Genomic DNA, 16,300 nt, shown 5'->3' on the forward strand with positions numbered 1-16,300 from the left:
GATCAGGATCTCTCTCAATTCTGTGACAGTCCAACCCACAACAAGGGAGAGACACTAAACCTCATCATAGCGAAAACTAACACTGTATCACTAGAATCCATCACCCCATGTGATTGGACGGACCATTACAGTATTCTCTTCTTCATCAGCACTGAAATAGCTGCAAAAAGGGGCCAACCCCCAAAAACAAAACAGTGGAAAAGGAATATTCTAAATATTAACCGCACCGACCCAGTAAACCAATGCATCTCCGCCCTAACTCCCAAGACCGACTTGGTTGATGTCCATGACCTCACTATCTTTTACAATTCCACTATACTTGAAATTCTTGACTCTACATCACCCCTCCAAGAAAAAAAAGTTTCCTCCAAGATCTCCAAACCATGGTTCAACGAGAATCTGAAATCTGACCAGCGAAAGCTAAGATCAGCTGAGAGACTATGGAAATCTGGAACCTCCACTGATCACCTATATCACCTTAGAGTGCTGAGGAATGCATACAACAGGAAGATCCTTAAGGCTAAGGCATACTTTTTCAAAACTCAGTTGAACCAAGCCATTAACCACTCCAAGAAACTTTTTGAAATAGTCAAACAACAAGCGCGCAATACGCCTAAAGCTGTGGAACTAAGCAATCCGGCTATTCCTAACTGCGATCAGCTTGCCAATTTCTTTCTTGAAAAAACTAAATCTATTGAAATTGACATCCAAGAAGGTCCTTCAACAACCTATTGCTCAGGACACTAAATTTTACGCTCAGATTGTGGCCCATTCTAGTACTTTGACGGAAACCCCCAAAAACAATGCCTCTTGGTGCTCCTTCTTGCCCATCCCCGAACAAGAAATCTACGACACTCTTCTAGAGATTAACCCCTCCATTCATTTCTCTAACCCTCTACCTCCTTCTCTATTCAAAATGATCAAAACCTCTATCTTCCCCTTATGGTCGAAGATAGTAAACGCCTCTCTGAGTCAGGGCTCCAAACTGGACTGTCTTAAAATAGGCAGGTCACACCTATACTAAAGAAATCTGACTCCCTCCCCTCAGATCTAAGCAACTACCGCCCGATAACCAACATCCCTACGCTAGCGAAACTGGCAGGAAAAATGTGTACAACAAATATGTAATCACATTGAGAATTTCAACCTCCTAGACACACACCAATCTGGCGTTTGGCAAGGTCATAGCACAGAATCTGCTCTCACCCACATATTGGATGACATACTAAAAATGCTAGACCACAACGATTCCTGCCTATTGATACTTCTTGACTTATCCTCCGCTTTCGATACGGTCAAGCACGACAACCTACTATCCCTACTGGAACGAAGGCTGGGCCTTACGGGACCAGTGCTACAATGGTTCACCTCCTTCCTTAACAATAGAACACAGAGAATCAAGATGAAGCATTCACTTTCTCAACCCTCCCTGGTCCCCATAGGGGTCCAACAGGGCTCAGCACTATCTCCTATTCTCTTTAATCTATTCATGGAGCCCTTGGCAAACTCATTGAACTCTGCAAGCATCCAATATCACCTTTACGCTGACGACACCCAACTGTATATTAAAATCTGTTCACCAGAAGACTTCATCTCTCTCAACGATATTCTACAGAACACTCAAAGTTGGCTCACCGACAACCACCTTATGCTTAACACCAAAAAAACAGAATTCCTTCTCATCTCCCCACCTAAACACATACCCAAGATAGACCTTTGGTTAAGACATCTAACTTCCTTTAACTGTGCTCCCCACATCATTGACTCCGCGAAATCCTTGAGAGTCACCATAGACCAGCACCTGAACATACAAACGCAAATCACTAATGCTATCAAGGGAGCCAATCACCAGTTGAGTATACTAAGGAAACTTAAACCCTTCCTCCCACAGACCGACTTAAAAATGACGGTACAAGCCCTGGTGTTACCAAGATTGGATTACGGAAGCACCACTCTATGGGGTCTCCCTAAATAAGGGTTGGCCCCGCTGAGAGCTTCGCTCAACGCTGCGGCCAGACTGGTCTTAGGGATTAAAAGAAACAACCACATCTCTCCAACCTTGAAAGCTATGAACTGGTTGCCCTACGAGGCAAGAATCCCACTAAAGATTGCCTGCATGACCCTGCATAACAATTCCACCTCTTACTTGGCATTAAAGTTAGAGCGGTTGGGAGGATGTAGACAATTGCGAAGTGCAAGTTCACTACTACTGAAACCACATTCCTTCCATAAAAAGAGAACTGGTTGCAAAGCTTTTTTAGGGATCGCACCGAAGATTTGGAACTCTCTGCCTCCATTGGTACGTGGAATCTCATCTTATACCTCCTTCAAAAAAGAAGTAAAAATGCTTCTAATGAACACATTTTATCCTAAGGCTTTAATTCAATGTTGACTAAACCTATGATATCCTGATATTTCTGTCTACCGCTTTTGGATTGTATGGAAATTACTGAATGTATATATTCTACCTCAACCTCCTAATGTCTAATAACTGTGTATTATGAAGTGCTCCGATGTCCTTGTGGATCATTCTTTGTTGCCTTCTAGTCACCTATGCTAGCCATATAATACCATATACCTCTCGTACTGAATAGAGAATACCAAATGTTTGTATACCACATCAACCATCTAATGTTTAATAACTGTATCTTGTAAAGCGCTCCGATACCCTCGTGGGTCACGTCCACGCAATATAAAACTTTATATAAATAACTAACTAAATAAATCCTCGCTGCTGTTGGGACTGTGCCCTTGGCCTGTGGTATGGGACGGAAGGACCCCAAGCCGAGCACCCTCCCTTTTAAACCACCACCAACTAGCATGACAGCCCAGCAAGGAAGCATGGCGGAGGCAGCTGTCGCACCTGCGCCTTGCGCCGTCGAGTCGGATACACTGCTGACGGAACTCCGGGCAGGTTTCAGGGCACTGGATACTAGAATTGACGCCTTGGACAGGAGGTTGGATGCCATGGGCTGGATAATCATGAAGGCTTCCTAAATACAGCTGAGGGCAGAATCTCAGACTTGGAAGATGGTACCACCCAGACAGACAAAAAGATGGAGCATATCGAGAACCTTCTTCAAACGGGGGCAATTAAGAATAAATTCTTGTTATCTTTCTTTTGGTGTCTGCAGGCAGACACCAAAAGAAAGATAACAAGAATTTATTGTTAATTAGCTTGACTCTGTTTCCATAGTTGGTTTTGATCTTTCAGAAAAACAGAAAAAATCCTTGATGCCGGTTATTGTTGCTATTTCAACTTTGTGGTTATTGTAGCGGAGAGAGATTTTGCAAAGAGTAATTATTTGTGGACACAAAACCGCTACATTTGAAAAGAAGATTGTGCATAAATTGTTTTATATTTGTATATTTGTATGATGTGCAGTAGGTTTGTATATATGTATAAATGTTTTGTATAAGTGTTTTTCTCACCCATGAAAATATATAAAAGATTTGATAAATTCTAAAAGGGTTTAAATAAAATAACCCCTACAAACATAAGATAATTTCTTTGTTTGTTTGTTCTTAAATTTTGAGACAAGAAATCAGAGTGGGGGTTAGCAAAAATTCTTTTCAAACTCCTGTTTATTTACAGCATAACGCACTAGTTGTCCGTTGCTTCTAGGTTTTTCAACCTCTATACACCATGTGCACCCATGCATCAACAGGGCCCCCCTCTCTCGGGCTTCGGGGAGATTGCCGATGTGACCTAGTGAATGGAGACCCTAGCAGAATATTCTGAACATCCCTCACAGCACATGCCATTGATAACCTTTGAGACTTTCTTCTTTTTCTTTTCTCTTTTTTTTCTTTTCCTTTAACATACTGGTACTCCCGGTAATATTGTCAATCCGAGTCCGTTTGGTTAGGAAGGATACGTAGGCGGCTAGAACCGACATAGTTAGTCGATCCGCCCCTTTAAACTACATCTCCCATGTTCCCGAGCACCCGACATGGAAAGAGCGTGCCGCGTCATCACGCTGACGGCGTGATCACGTGGGTCGCGAACTTGAGGAAATGGCCTTAAGAATCTTTCCCCGACATCGCGCTCACTAGCTGCACGGTGTTACGGAATACAGGCTGTCAGGAGACGGTGCGCCTACGGAACAGTAAGGAGGGGGTACAAAGGGTGACCATAGGGGCTGGTGATATGAGGAGGTACCCGAGGATGGCACTGAAGCGCTTGCCACGTGGAGGGCGTACTAGATCTTCGTTGCACCTCGGAAGACGGGTGAACTAAAGGTAACTCTCCGACTCCCATTATCTATTACTCAGGTTGTGTTCTCTGGCCATCTCCCTGCCGAACACCAGTTCGGGTTTATGGACCACATAAACTCGGTGAGTAAACATTACGGGAGTCAAACATATACGTGAAGTCTGCCAGGCTCTTATATTCTTTTTGCGAGTTACTGGGGTGTGTGTGGTGTGTGTGTGGGTGGGGGACCCTCATGATCCTAGAGAGAGGGGGGCCCTATTGATGCATGGGTGCACAAGGTGTATAGAGATTGAAAAACCTAGAAGCAACGGACAACTAGTGCGTTATGCTGTAAATAAACAGGAGGGCATGTCCCAGGAATAGGCAGCTAACTATGAGCAGATACTTGAGTAGTTTGCCTAACCAGTACTCATTTGACATAGGCTTAATTTGAGGGGGCTTGACAATTGTAGATGGGGAAGAAGAGAGTAAAGGGTTAAGTGAGGGTCTCTATTATCACCTTTTGTGTTTCTACAGTGAATGAAGTCCCGCACCACAGGGACCAGTCTCCACACATAACGTAGGAAGGGTACGGATCCAGTGGACCTGCCCATCCTGTGGGATCCATCGTCCGAATTACGGGAGGACCCAGAGTGGCACTGATTGCGACAGTCCTGAAGAAGACCGAATTGACCCTTAGAGGCACACAGTTAACGGTCGAAACATGTTGACTTTAGCAGTGGTATAAGGGAAGCCTTGAGATTCCTAAATTTCTCCTTAAGGCATTTCCCATCCCTTTCTCACTTTTTAATCCTGATAGGGGTACCAAGGAAAGTTGAATAAATATACTTGTTTGGTTGGCACCCCTAATCAGTTTTAAGCACGTCCTTTGTACTGCACTTTTGGTCGCACTTACAGTTTTAGTTACTGGGTGTTTGCACGGCTTTCACCGCAATTTATGTTATGTGTAGTCCTATGTTAAATTTTTATGGCTGTACGTCTTGTTAAGTGGAATTTATTGTTTTCCCCCCTCCCTTATGCTCCGTCCTGTGTGGGTACACCAGGGCGTATTGTAAGCAGGCCCAATGATGAAGCATGTCACATACTTCGGTATGCGAGTGAGGGCAGTTTTTCCAAACAGAGCGATTTGCCTCGTTGGGATTTTTTATGTTTAAGTTTTTGCGTTTTGCTTGTGTGGTCTACTCTAACCACCCCCTTTGTGTGTGTACATCTGTGATTCATGGGGGTCAGGGGTGGTAGAGTCTAAATTTACAGGACCCTCACCCCTTTTCTGTGTTGAACATCAGGTGGACATTGCCTTCATACAGGAAACTCACTTGGCACCCTCTGTGAAAACGCCTCTGGCAGGTAACTGGGGGGCTCATAGGTACTTTGCTGGATATAGCACATATGCAAGGGGAGTGGCGATATTAATCCATAAGCGTGTGCCTTTCAGGGAATTAGAGGTGTATTGTGATCCGGGGCGGGCGCTCCTTGTTGCTCCCGGGATGTCTGTTGGAACATTCAGTATTGTTGGTCAACATCTGTGGACCAAACGTTGATGATTCTGACTTTTTAAACTTTATTTACACACATATGGGGGTAGACCAAATTTGTTTTGGCTGAGATTTTAACTTGCTACTTGATCCCACCCGCGACGGCACAGCAAACACTACAGACACTAAGCCAAGTGCTAGAAGGGTGTTATTAGATATGCTTGAAAGCCAGGCACTGGTTGATGCTTGGAGGCATCAAAAACCTGATCAGGGATGATACCCGCACTACTCCGCACCACACAATACATGGACCCGGTTGGACTACTGGTGCCTCTCAGCTGGGGCTTCACTCTGGATTAGTGATGAGACATACTTCCTGCGCACACTATCGGACCATTCTCCTGTGGTGTTAAAACTGCAAATCCCACGTGCTAGGGATGTGGAGCGTCAATGAAGGTTTCCTGATATGGCTCTGAGGGACACGGTATTCGCGTCTGAGCTAAGCGCACCGATCAGCGAATATTTCACATTCAACGAGGTCACAGTGACATCCAAGGCCACGCTTTGGGAGGTGTTTAAGGCGTTAGCCAGGGGCGTGTGCATATCTAAAAGTGCAGGTGTGCTCCGGGATCTGAGGTGCACTAATGCATGTGTAGAGACACAGCTGGCAGATCTCGATCCCTCCAATTTGCACTGCCACGTTGCCCTCCTAGATGAGTTTCGGGAAGCTGCTGACCACGAAGCCCATTAGCTTGGAAAATATGCGACCGCCAGGCGCTATGGGGAAGGGGAATGGCCAGGAAGGACTCTTGCTAGACCAATGCAGCAGGCCTGCAGGACGACATATATCTCTGAGGTGCTGGGGAATGCAGGGTCGCGTATAACTGGAAATGGGGGGGTCCCTCTTTAGGTGCTCACTTACTACAAGGAATTGTACACCATTAGGGCTCCAGGGCACCCATCGGCATATAGTGAATATTTAGATGATGTCTCTACGGTCTGGATGGAGCAGGCACACCAGGAATTCCTGGCGGACCCATTCTCGGTCAAGGAAGTTATTGAAGCCATTAATGCACTGGATTGCAATAAGGTGCCTGGGTGGGATGGGTTTTCGGGATGCTTCTTCAAACAGTATAAAGATATTCTTGCTCCATACCTTATTGATGTGTTTTTAGGAAGCAATAGAGGCCGGTGTGCTCCCAGCCACGTTAAGAGAGGCAGTCATAATTCTACTGCCGAAACCCGGTAAAGATCCGCTGCTTTGTGGCTCATATAGACCATTGTCGCTTTTCAACTTCAATGACAAGATCTTAGCTAAAATGCTGGCAACTCGGCTAGCCCTCATTGTAGAACAGCTGATTTTGCCTGCCCAGTCTTAGTTTATCCCCCACAAGTCCTCGGCGCTCAATGTCACCGGCAGTCCCAGCTGCCTCTGTCCTACTCGATGTTGAAAAATCTTTTGATTGCTCAGCCCACGGCCCACATACATCAAAATGGCATATTGATGACAGGTTTCCAGCTGTTCGCTGTCCCCCATGGTATTCGTATTGGCCCTAGACCCACTGGAGAAGCATTTTCAGGAGGGGCATAGTCACCGAGGCCTACGATATAACAAGGGGCCGCTGCTCCTCACATTCTATGCGGATGATATTATATGTAAGGTATCAGGATGATAACCTGACACCGCTTCTTGCTGAGGTGACGCGATACCACACTTTATCTGGCCTGGGGGACATCAGTGGTGTTCCGACTGACAGAGGCGCAATGTGCTGAACTGGTTGAGTTCCCCTTGAAGTGGTGTGAGGAATCCATCAAGTACCTAGGGATCCACATACACAGGGAGAAAGATTGTATACTCCAGTTAAATTATGGTCGGTAATTAAAAGACTGGGATGAAATATAGAGCGGTGGCTTACACTGCCCCTGTCCATGGATGGAAGAATTGCCATTGTCAAAATGGTGATCCTCCCTCAATTTTTATATCTGTTCCAAAATATTCCCATTCTGCTTTATAATAACTTTTTCACTGCTCTTAGAACATTGTTGATAAGACTGGTTTGGGGCGGTAAACAACCCTGTGTATGTTGGAACACAGTGATGTTCCCTTATGGGAGAGGTGGGCTGGGGGTACCGAATTTTCAAGTCTACTATATGGTTGCGCAGGCAAGTTTTGCCAGGCACTGGTCCCACTCTGATAGGAGCATTCCCTACTTCAGACCGGAGACAGATTTGGTGCTCCCTGTGCCCCTCAACACCATTCTCCCAGTTGGGTTCCTGCGGGATCCACGAGATATCCAAACACTCTCTACAACTAGCTGGGCATGGCAGAAACTGTTAAAAATAACTGGAGCACACGTATTCTACTCGCCGGCACTCCCGCTTGCAGGCAATGGCTGGGTCCCTATTTTGCAAGAGCCCCTTGTTAAACGTACCATAGCCATGTTCCATTTGGCAACGTTTGTAGATCTATTCCCTCAGGGGCACGTCTTTTCCCGCACTGAGGACACCCGCTTTTGTGGGGCCACTGTTCTGCAAAGATTGCAGAGAGCACCGCACGCTCAGGTGTTCAGTTATCCCTTAGAAGCCCCTGCGTTTCCCCTGTTGACTTGTATTAAAGGGGGATGCGGCACGCACTTTGTGGCCAGAATGTACAGGGCTGCGGTCTCGCTGCTGCCGTCGCGAGACACTAGGGTGCGAGTGGCCTGGGAACTAGACCTTGAGCATCCTAATACGGATGTTCAGTGGGGTAGGTGCTGTACACAAGTACGTCGGTTCTCCCCTAATCATCGTCCTAAGTTACTCCACTTTAAGTTCTTATGGCGGTCCTATAAGGCACCCAGTGCAATACACAAGATAGATCCATCCCGATCACATTCCTGCCTGCGGTGCCATTCCTCAGAAGCGGACTTTGCGCATGTCACATGGACATGCACCAAAATCCAGGGGTATTGGTGGGCAATATTTGGGAAAATATCCATAATGATAGAAATGGCGCTTGCGCCTTCACCATTTATGGTGTTGCTTGGGTATTCTCATGACCTCCCCAAGTCTAAACTGCGATTAGTCGCCATCACATTGTTAATTGCCAAACGTGAAGTGGCCATGAATTGGGGTTGTGCACAAAGCCCCACAGTTCACTCCTGGTTGCGGAGTATGGTATATTGTAATACTAACAGTGACACCTACGCACAGTTACAACCACCCTCCGCAAGGCCCTTAGATATATATCAACCTTTTCAATCTTACCTGCGTGAAACGCGGGACACTGACAACACTTCCACTCCGGCATGATACACTTTCAGTTGAGATGGGATGCTGAGGGCAAATGTGGGGCAGTTGTGACTTCATAGAGTTGTAATACTACATATATATGCTTATCGCTCTTTGTAACATGGATGTTTTGTACCCATTGATTTATCTGTGTGAGAAGGTGGGTTGGTAAATGCTGTCCACTAATTAAAGTGGGCACCTTGTACCAGTCCACACGACCCTTATGATGTATGAGGTCAAAGATGACCTTTATTGAAAGCTATCATAGTGGTACCTATGGAGAGCAGCCTTCAGGCTTAATCTGGAAGGAATGTAAAGCAGCTTGTTCTACCAGAATATCCCCTCCTAAATGACTAAATTAAAGGAGAACCACACAGTGTTTATATAAAAATATGTATTTATTAATATAACACTCTCTACTAGTCTCTATGGGAGACTAGGGCATAAAGCACACAATAGAATCAATAGAACATTCATAATAGCACAATACACAGCGGGCTCCAGGGGGAGACCGAACCGTATACTAAAAAAATGGTATAACAACGACGACTTCACTAGACACGTAGAATCTCTGGGACCCCAAGGAACCACCCAGAGGAGTGACACAGGGATCCAACGGAGGACAGGTGCAGTGAGGAAACCGACGCGTGCTCCGTACAACTCTATGGGAAAGTCGCGGTTGCAAATTTAAAGTTTAAGGACACTTCTACGAGGACTTCGAACAAACCCTTTGAAACAGGAGGTTCTAAGGCCTACCCACCAATGAGTACCGAGGTACCCGTGTTACCTATCCCAGAGGAGCCGGGTGCATAGGTGTCAAGTGGTGTCGGAAACCTTTGTCGGTTTCAATGGAGAGCTGCAAATAAGTACTGCTGCCAGGAAGGAGAAGAGTGTCTGGTGGAATCCAAGTCTGGATTCAAGGTGAGAGGAACCTGAAACCAGAGGGGACAGAGTCTGGGTCACTTCAGGTGACCAGGGGCTCGGTAGTCGAATGCCCAAAGATGTCGAGAGCTTCAGGTGAGAAGAAGGGTTACTTGACTCTGCAGCCACGCCGACCAGGAGACGTCAAGGACGACCAGGATCCAGAGGTGAGCTGTCCCACGAAGAATGTAGAGTGCCGAGAGGACGATGTCCGGCTCGAGCACCAACAAGCCTTGGCAAATGCACCCCATGCGGTCAGAGGAAACCGGTTACGAAGTGGACCAGCAAGGTCCAGGGGACTCTCCAAGCAATGGAGAGTCAGGGCACATCTAGAGCAACCAGGGAAGCCCAAGAATGAACAAGGTGACCCTCGCCTGGACCCACAGGCCAACGAACCAGGAATCTGGAGGAGACTTCAAGCAAATCTACAATGCACCAGCCCACAGGACACTCGGAGAGTGGAGGCCGGAAATCTGCGGTGCAAATACCGCTCGCGTCGGGACTACACGGGGTCCAATGCACAGGTTCAGGAATCATCACTAAGCTAAGCAACTGCAAATGTACGCGGGGCACAGGGGTTCGGGTTGCACGGTCCCCACTAGGGACACTGGTCTCAGAATCGCTGAGAGGGCAGATCTCGGAGATCTTCGGGAACCCACCTCCTGTGTTGCTGAAATCTTCAGAGTCCTCGGGAGCTTGGGAGAAGCAAACCGGTCACATGCGTTTAGGTGCCTTCTTTTGCAGGGGAGTAACTCCTTTACTTCAAGGGAGATTCTTCAGTCGTCCAGCGTTGCGCAGGCAGTCGAAGTACTTGGTTTCTTCTTAACAGAATTTTGTCCAGGTAAAATCTAAAGTTCTGTAGTCAGGTAACCCACTTTATACCCATGGGAAGGGGTTGGAAAGATTCTGTTTACCCTCCTAGGGCAGGGGCAGGACAGAGGGGTGGCTACACCCATGTCCTTTGTCCAGTTTCGTGCCAGAGCAGAAGCCAATGGCTCCCAGAACTGGTTTGAGCTGGACTATGCACAGAGACACCAAATGTGCCCCCAGTGCAGACTTTCAGGCACTCTGAGTGCACCCACCCAGCCCCAATACACTAAATCCTGTCTGAGAGGTGCTTACCCCTCCCTGTGACAGTATGCCTATTGTCATGCGTTCCTCTGCTCGAGCTTGGCTCAGCAGCAGGAGGACAGACGCGTGTCTGTTGCTGGCAGCATCTATTTTGTGCTGCCCCGGTAGAGAAAGCTGGTACCGGGTAGACCGGTGACCCACATATGTCCCTTTAGAAGGGTGGAATCATACCTCCCACACTCCTGGTGTGGAGGTACAATTCCAATGTGTTTGACACCAAAGACGACATGTTTCTAAGCAGCCGTTTTATAATTCGCATTTACCACGAGGTTATAGCGCACTTGAACATATATGTCTGGCTGCGTCACAGACAACTCAGGAGAGTGGTCTCCAAAGGCAGCAGAGGGGCTCTGCTCATGCAGGGGCACCCTCTCACGTAAAACCCAGCACCCTGCTTCAGGATTGTTAAGGCCTGCCCTAGGGGTGACTGATAGGTATTTAAGTGTAGTGATTTAGATAGATATAGTGAAGCTAGATCTCAGTAAGTGGTGCAAGCACCATCTTACACAGTCTGCAGTAGCAAGCCTGTTGTGTCAATTTGGATGGCCTCTCATGGGTGGTATAATACATGCTTCAGCCCATGGGAGACGTATGCCCTGGGTATATGTGGTACCATATACTAGGGACTGATAAGGGTACCCCAGAATCCAATCTGGAGTGTACCTAAAGTATATGCCTTGCAATTCAAGGGAGAAAGCAGATAGACTGGGGTCCTGGATAGCAGGATCCCAGTCAGACTAGGCCAAAAATAGTGTGACATCAGCAAAAAGTGGGGATACCATAAGAAGCAGATACTACTTTCCTACACTCTGTAATAAGTCTGCTACTTGTTCTGCAATTTCCCTTGTACGGGTCATTTTCTGCATTGCACTGTAACCTTTTTATGCAATATATGTTCAAATCAATCCAAAGAATTAAAAAACAATATGGTAACATGATTACTTTTTTAGAATATCATAAAAAGTATTACTTATAAATTGTGTAGTTATTTAAGTATACCAATGTTTGTGCCTTTCCTCTCACAGGTTATACTTCAATATAACTTATGCACAGTAAAGTTTCAATTGGAAATATATTTAATTGGGCAAAATCAATACAATGAAAAAGAACTGCAAGTATTCCCCACAGCATTAACCAAGTAATGGTGGCCATTTTTGTGTACACCATCTTTAACCCCTTAAGTGCTGCCGTCGGCCAACGGTCGTCACGGGCACTACCTCCCCAGTGCTGCGCACGACCGTTGGACGTCCAGTTCAGCACCGGATAATGGACAGCGCAGCACTGGGGAGGTTTGTTTACTAGCTTTAAAGGGGTTAAAGACACTTTAAATAGATGGCAAATACAGTTCTAATTATTGAATGCATATAGTCTGCAAGCTCCTGACACTCATCATACATGGATACATCTTTGTGCTATGTCCTATGATCCTCTTCTTTGTCCCATCAGGTATGATAAATCACTGCTTTTCTCTCCGCAGCTTTAGCATCTCAAGCTAACGTAGAATTCAGACGGACTGGGTCACAATTGTCCACAGACACCATGGTCTCCAACCCCATGTTTGATGCCAATGAGTTCCCGGATAATTATGAAGCTGGAAGGGCTGAGGCATGTGGAACTCTCTCTAGGATATTTTGTAGTAAGAAGACTGGAGAAGAGATATTGTCTGCTTATCTTTCTAGGTATTTAATTTTGACTCCTTTGTGATTTCAGTTTTGTTTTGAGGTATAAATGGATCACTCCAGGTGTTATTTGCCGGGGGGCTGTGACTTGAGAGGTTGACATTTTTATTTAGACAGGAGTTTAAGTGAATATTTAAGTTGCAAACTGTTAACTGTTTTAACGGTTAAAATTGTGCTAGTTAATTTTAACATTTGAAGCAAGTTTTCCTTCTAGGTTTAAGTTCTGGAACTGTGCAATAAGTTGAACAACAATTTGTACATGCCTCTGGTCATGTGTATGAATATGGAGTTGGAGACCTGTGTTTGTAAATAGGGAGTAAACTTGTAGAAATAAAAGGATTTGGGGGTAATCTACTTACAGGCAATGAAAACCTTAAAGTTATGATTTGACTAAGGGATAGGGTATACAATGAAAACATTAGACTGCCCTGGACAAAGCCTTGTGGGAATTCTTAAGATTGGCGAGAGCAAGAAGCACCAAGCTTTGTGAAAAAAAACAGATCAGAGATGGAGTAAAAGCCAGTCTAATGCCAACTCTGCAATGCCAAGATTGGATATGGTGTGTAGTTTGAGGTGGGTGATCAATAGTGTCAGTGGCTGAAGAGAGAGAAATATGAGATTGAGGAAAGGTTATTGTGGTAAATAGTTGTTAAGGAACTGGATACATGTGAGAAGGCCTTTCTGTAGAGTGGGAGCAAGAAAAATCGATTAAAAGGTATGGAGCCAGTTATGAGTAGTAAGAAATATGGTGAGTTAGATTGACACTGTTCTTTCAAAGATTTTGGAGGAAAACACAAGTAAGGTGTCGGGGTGATAGCTTGGTGTTTTTCAGTAATAGTACGACTACTTTAGTTTCAGTTTAGAAAATTAGTTTATTTAGACAATAAACACCTTATTTGTTTTTCAATGTCAGATGCAGATAGTTATAATTTTTGCAAAACAGATTAATGCATTTAGATATACCTAACGGAGGCATAGATGGTAAAAGTACAAGTGCTGCATTCTTTTAAAAAAGATATTGTAAAAAAAAACACACAAAAAAACTGGATGTAGGTATATAATTCAATTTGTCCGGAATCTGGTGAAACATAAGTTCCATTAAATTTGACAGGGATTCCACATTTGCAGCTGCCTTTGGGTATCAGTCTCTAGCGAACTGACCTAGCCTGTGACCAGCAGGGGTTAAATTCATATCTTAAATGTAGCATTCCTTTTTTCTTACTTCTAACCACAGTTCCCTCGCCTTGCGCCTGTACTTCTATGCATCAGAATGAAGGCGAAAACTCAAAAGTAGTACTTCTGCACACCAGTAGGTGGTGTACTGCAGCTCCGCACCACCGATGTTCCATTTCGTAAGTGATGAGGGGGCCATATATAAGCAACACTTGGGTATGCTGATGTGAGTCTCTTTCTTCCCGCACCTCCAGATGTGAATTTGGAACTCTACTCCTCTCATCTTTGAGTATTTGTTGTCCAAAATACTTCTTGCAAGAGTACATGGGAAATATTTCACCTCATAAAACAGTGTGGTTTAAACCTTGTAGGGGCTGTTGCAAACCAATATCTGTGACAAATTCCCATGAGGTATGCTTGTGGTGCCTGGGGTTGGAGTACGACTCTTGGGCTTGCAACGTCTTGCCCAGATGAACCTGAAAGGTCCTCATCAGGGTCAAACTCTTTGGCTTCGTCTCAAAAGAAGCACAAGAAGTTGAAGCGGAAATGTGCCCTTTCCTGCCACTTTGGAACTCCAGAGAGGTGCAAGGACTTCAACCTGCCTCTTTGTCTCACTCCCAAAACCCTTAAAAGCCAATTCTGTGTGTGGTCCTGATTGAACCCGAATTTTTAGGTCCATCAGCAACATCCCAGCAGATAAATACCATTCATGAGGCTATAGTGAACATATTAGGCACACTTTTGGCTCACTCTGGCTTGTCTTGGAGCACCAATGATCCACAGAAACCTCCAGTTCGGAAGCAATTTGTCCACAGCGCCATCTGTGCGTCTTTAACCCGCTAGGGTTCTGTACTGGTTTTGGTGCTGACTGAAGCTCTACTCCCTACACCAATTGCTTTCACATAAACATTGGTGCAGAGTGTGGAAAGAGTAACTTTTTACCTATAGTGGTCTCTGACTCTGAGCCAGATTCAACACGACGAGACTGCTCTCCGATCCCACTAGAAGCCAGCGTATAACCAATTCTACTGAAATATATACTTTACCATGGTGCTGAGCACATACTTTACATCAAGTCTTTGGCTCAGATTCTTACAATTGTGACTATGATGTGGGGGGGGGGCAAATTCCCCCCAAAATACAATAAGGATAATTGATATGCCAAATTACAGAATGACAGTGGTTTGGACACCTCCCCAGACACTAAATTTGTCTTTCATCTTGGTCCTGTCACAGAGGAAAGTCTCTCTTTTACTATAGTCATGAGGTGGGCTGCAGAAGTCTTTGACCTACAGCTCCCCACAGTGAAGGTCAAAACTAACATTGTGATGGAGGTTCATAAGCCTCGACAGACACTAAAAGAACCTCTCTTGCCCTAGAGGCCCTAATGGATATTCTTTTGAACACTTGAACAAAGCCTTGCTCCAGGCCCCCAGTCAACAGACTGGTAACTTTCAGCCACAGACTGGCTCCAGGCAATCCTGACTTCTTTGCACAGTACCCTACACCAGAGATTCTGTTGGTCCAGGCGCCCACCAGCAGAGTGAAACCTATCACCTTTCCTACAACTCGTTACTGTGAGTTTCAACACACTGAGTCCTTTGGCAAGCACATATTTTCTTTGGCTAGTCTCGGTTTGTATTCAGTCAATGGCAGCTGCCTCCAGGGCTGTTAGTCATGCTGTATGAGATGCTATTAGTCAAATCCTTACAGCAGTTCCCGAGGACTGCGGGCATCATTAGCCCAAACCAAACAGGACCAGTCATGGGGCGGCGCTTCAGGAATTGCCAGCACCCGACCCCCTCGATCTTACCAGCGTCCATCGCACGGCCCGCCACGGGCTGCAAAAGGTCTAGCTACTCCACTGTACAGAATGACTGGGATGTGTCAAAATTTGTTATAAGGTCTGACTTCAACACAAAGGACTGCATGGATCAGGCAGTGGGCATGAGTGTGGATGAGATAGCAAAGGTCCAAGGATTTCAAGGCTTTAGACAACACTTCAATAAGTGTGGTTAGTTAGCGGATGGAGACACACTCGAAGCTCTGGACCTCTTGGGCTTCAAGGTTAAGGAAACAGTTTTAAGAAGTTGTGAGTGTGATCTCCACGTAGGATTGAATTTATTTGCCAGGATTAATATCCGTTTTTTCAGCTCGTGATATGAAGGACAAGAATCTTTCTGTTTGTAGAAAAATTACTTTATTTTAATTCATACGATGAGGCCAGCCGACACGTGTTTCGCCCCCTCTTGGCGATTTGCGCCGGGGCTTTCTCAAGGCTAGATGAGTTAATTCACGTCGAAAATTCCTGTTACAGAAGTATGTGCGTTATCCGTGGTATAAAATTACAATTCTTCAGTGATAAAACATTTCTTTTTAGGCTAATGCCTACAGTCCTAAGGTCCTCCCAGCATGGCGATTCCTCGTTCGTGTCC

General features: G+C 45.5%; 1 protein-coding gene across 3 annotated transcripts in view; it reads left to right on the forward strand.

Annotated features, from left to right (window-relative positions):
* The window catches only part of RALGAPB (Ral GTPase activating protein non-catalytic subunit beta), a 2,268,266-nt gene that overhangs the window by 541,468 nt on the left and 1,710,498 nt on the right, over positions 1-16,300 (forward strand). For all 3 annotated transcript variants that reach the window (XM_078652319.1, XM_078652321.1, XM_078652322.1), the window contains one exon: positions 12,491-12,692. In XM_078652319.1, coding sequence (XP_078508445.1) covers positions 12,491-12,692 — 202 coding nt within the window. The remainder of the gene's footprint in view (positions 1-12,490; positions 12,693-16,300) is intronic.

The sequence above is a fragment of the Lissotriton helveticus genome, chromosome 7, assembly GCF_964261635.1.
Source record: "Lissotriton helveticus chromosome 7, aLisHel1.1, whole genome shotgun sequence".
Classification (NCBI taxonomy): domain Eukaryota; kingdom Metazoa; phylum Chordata; class Amphibia; order Caudata; family Salamandridae; genus Lissotriton; species Lissotriton helveticus.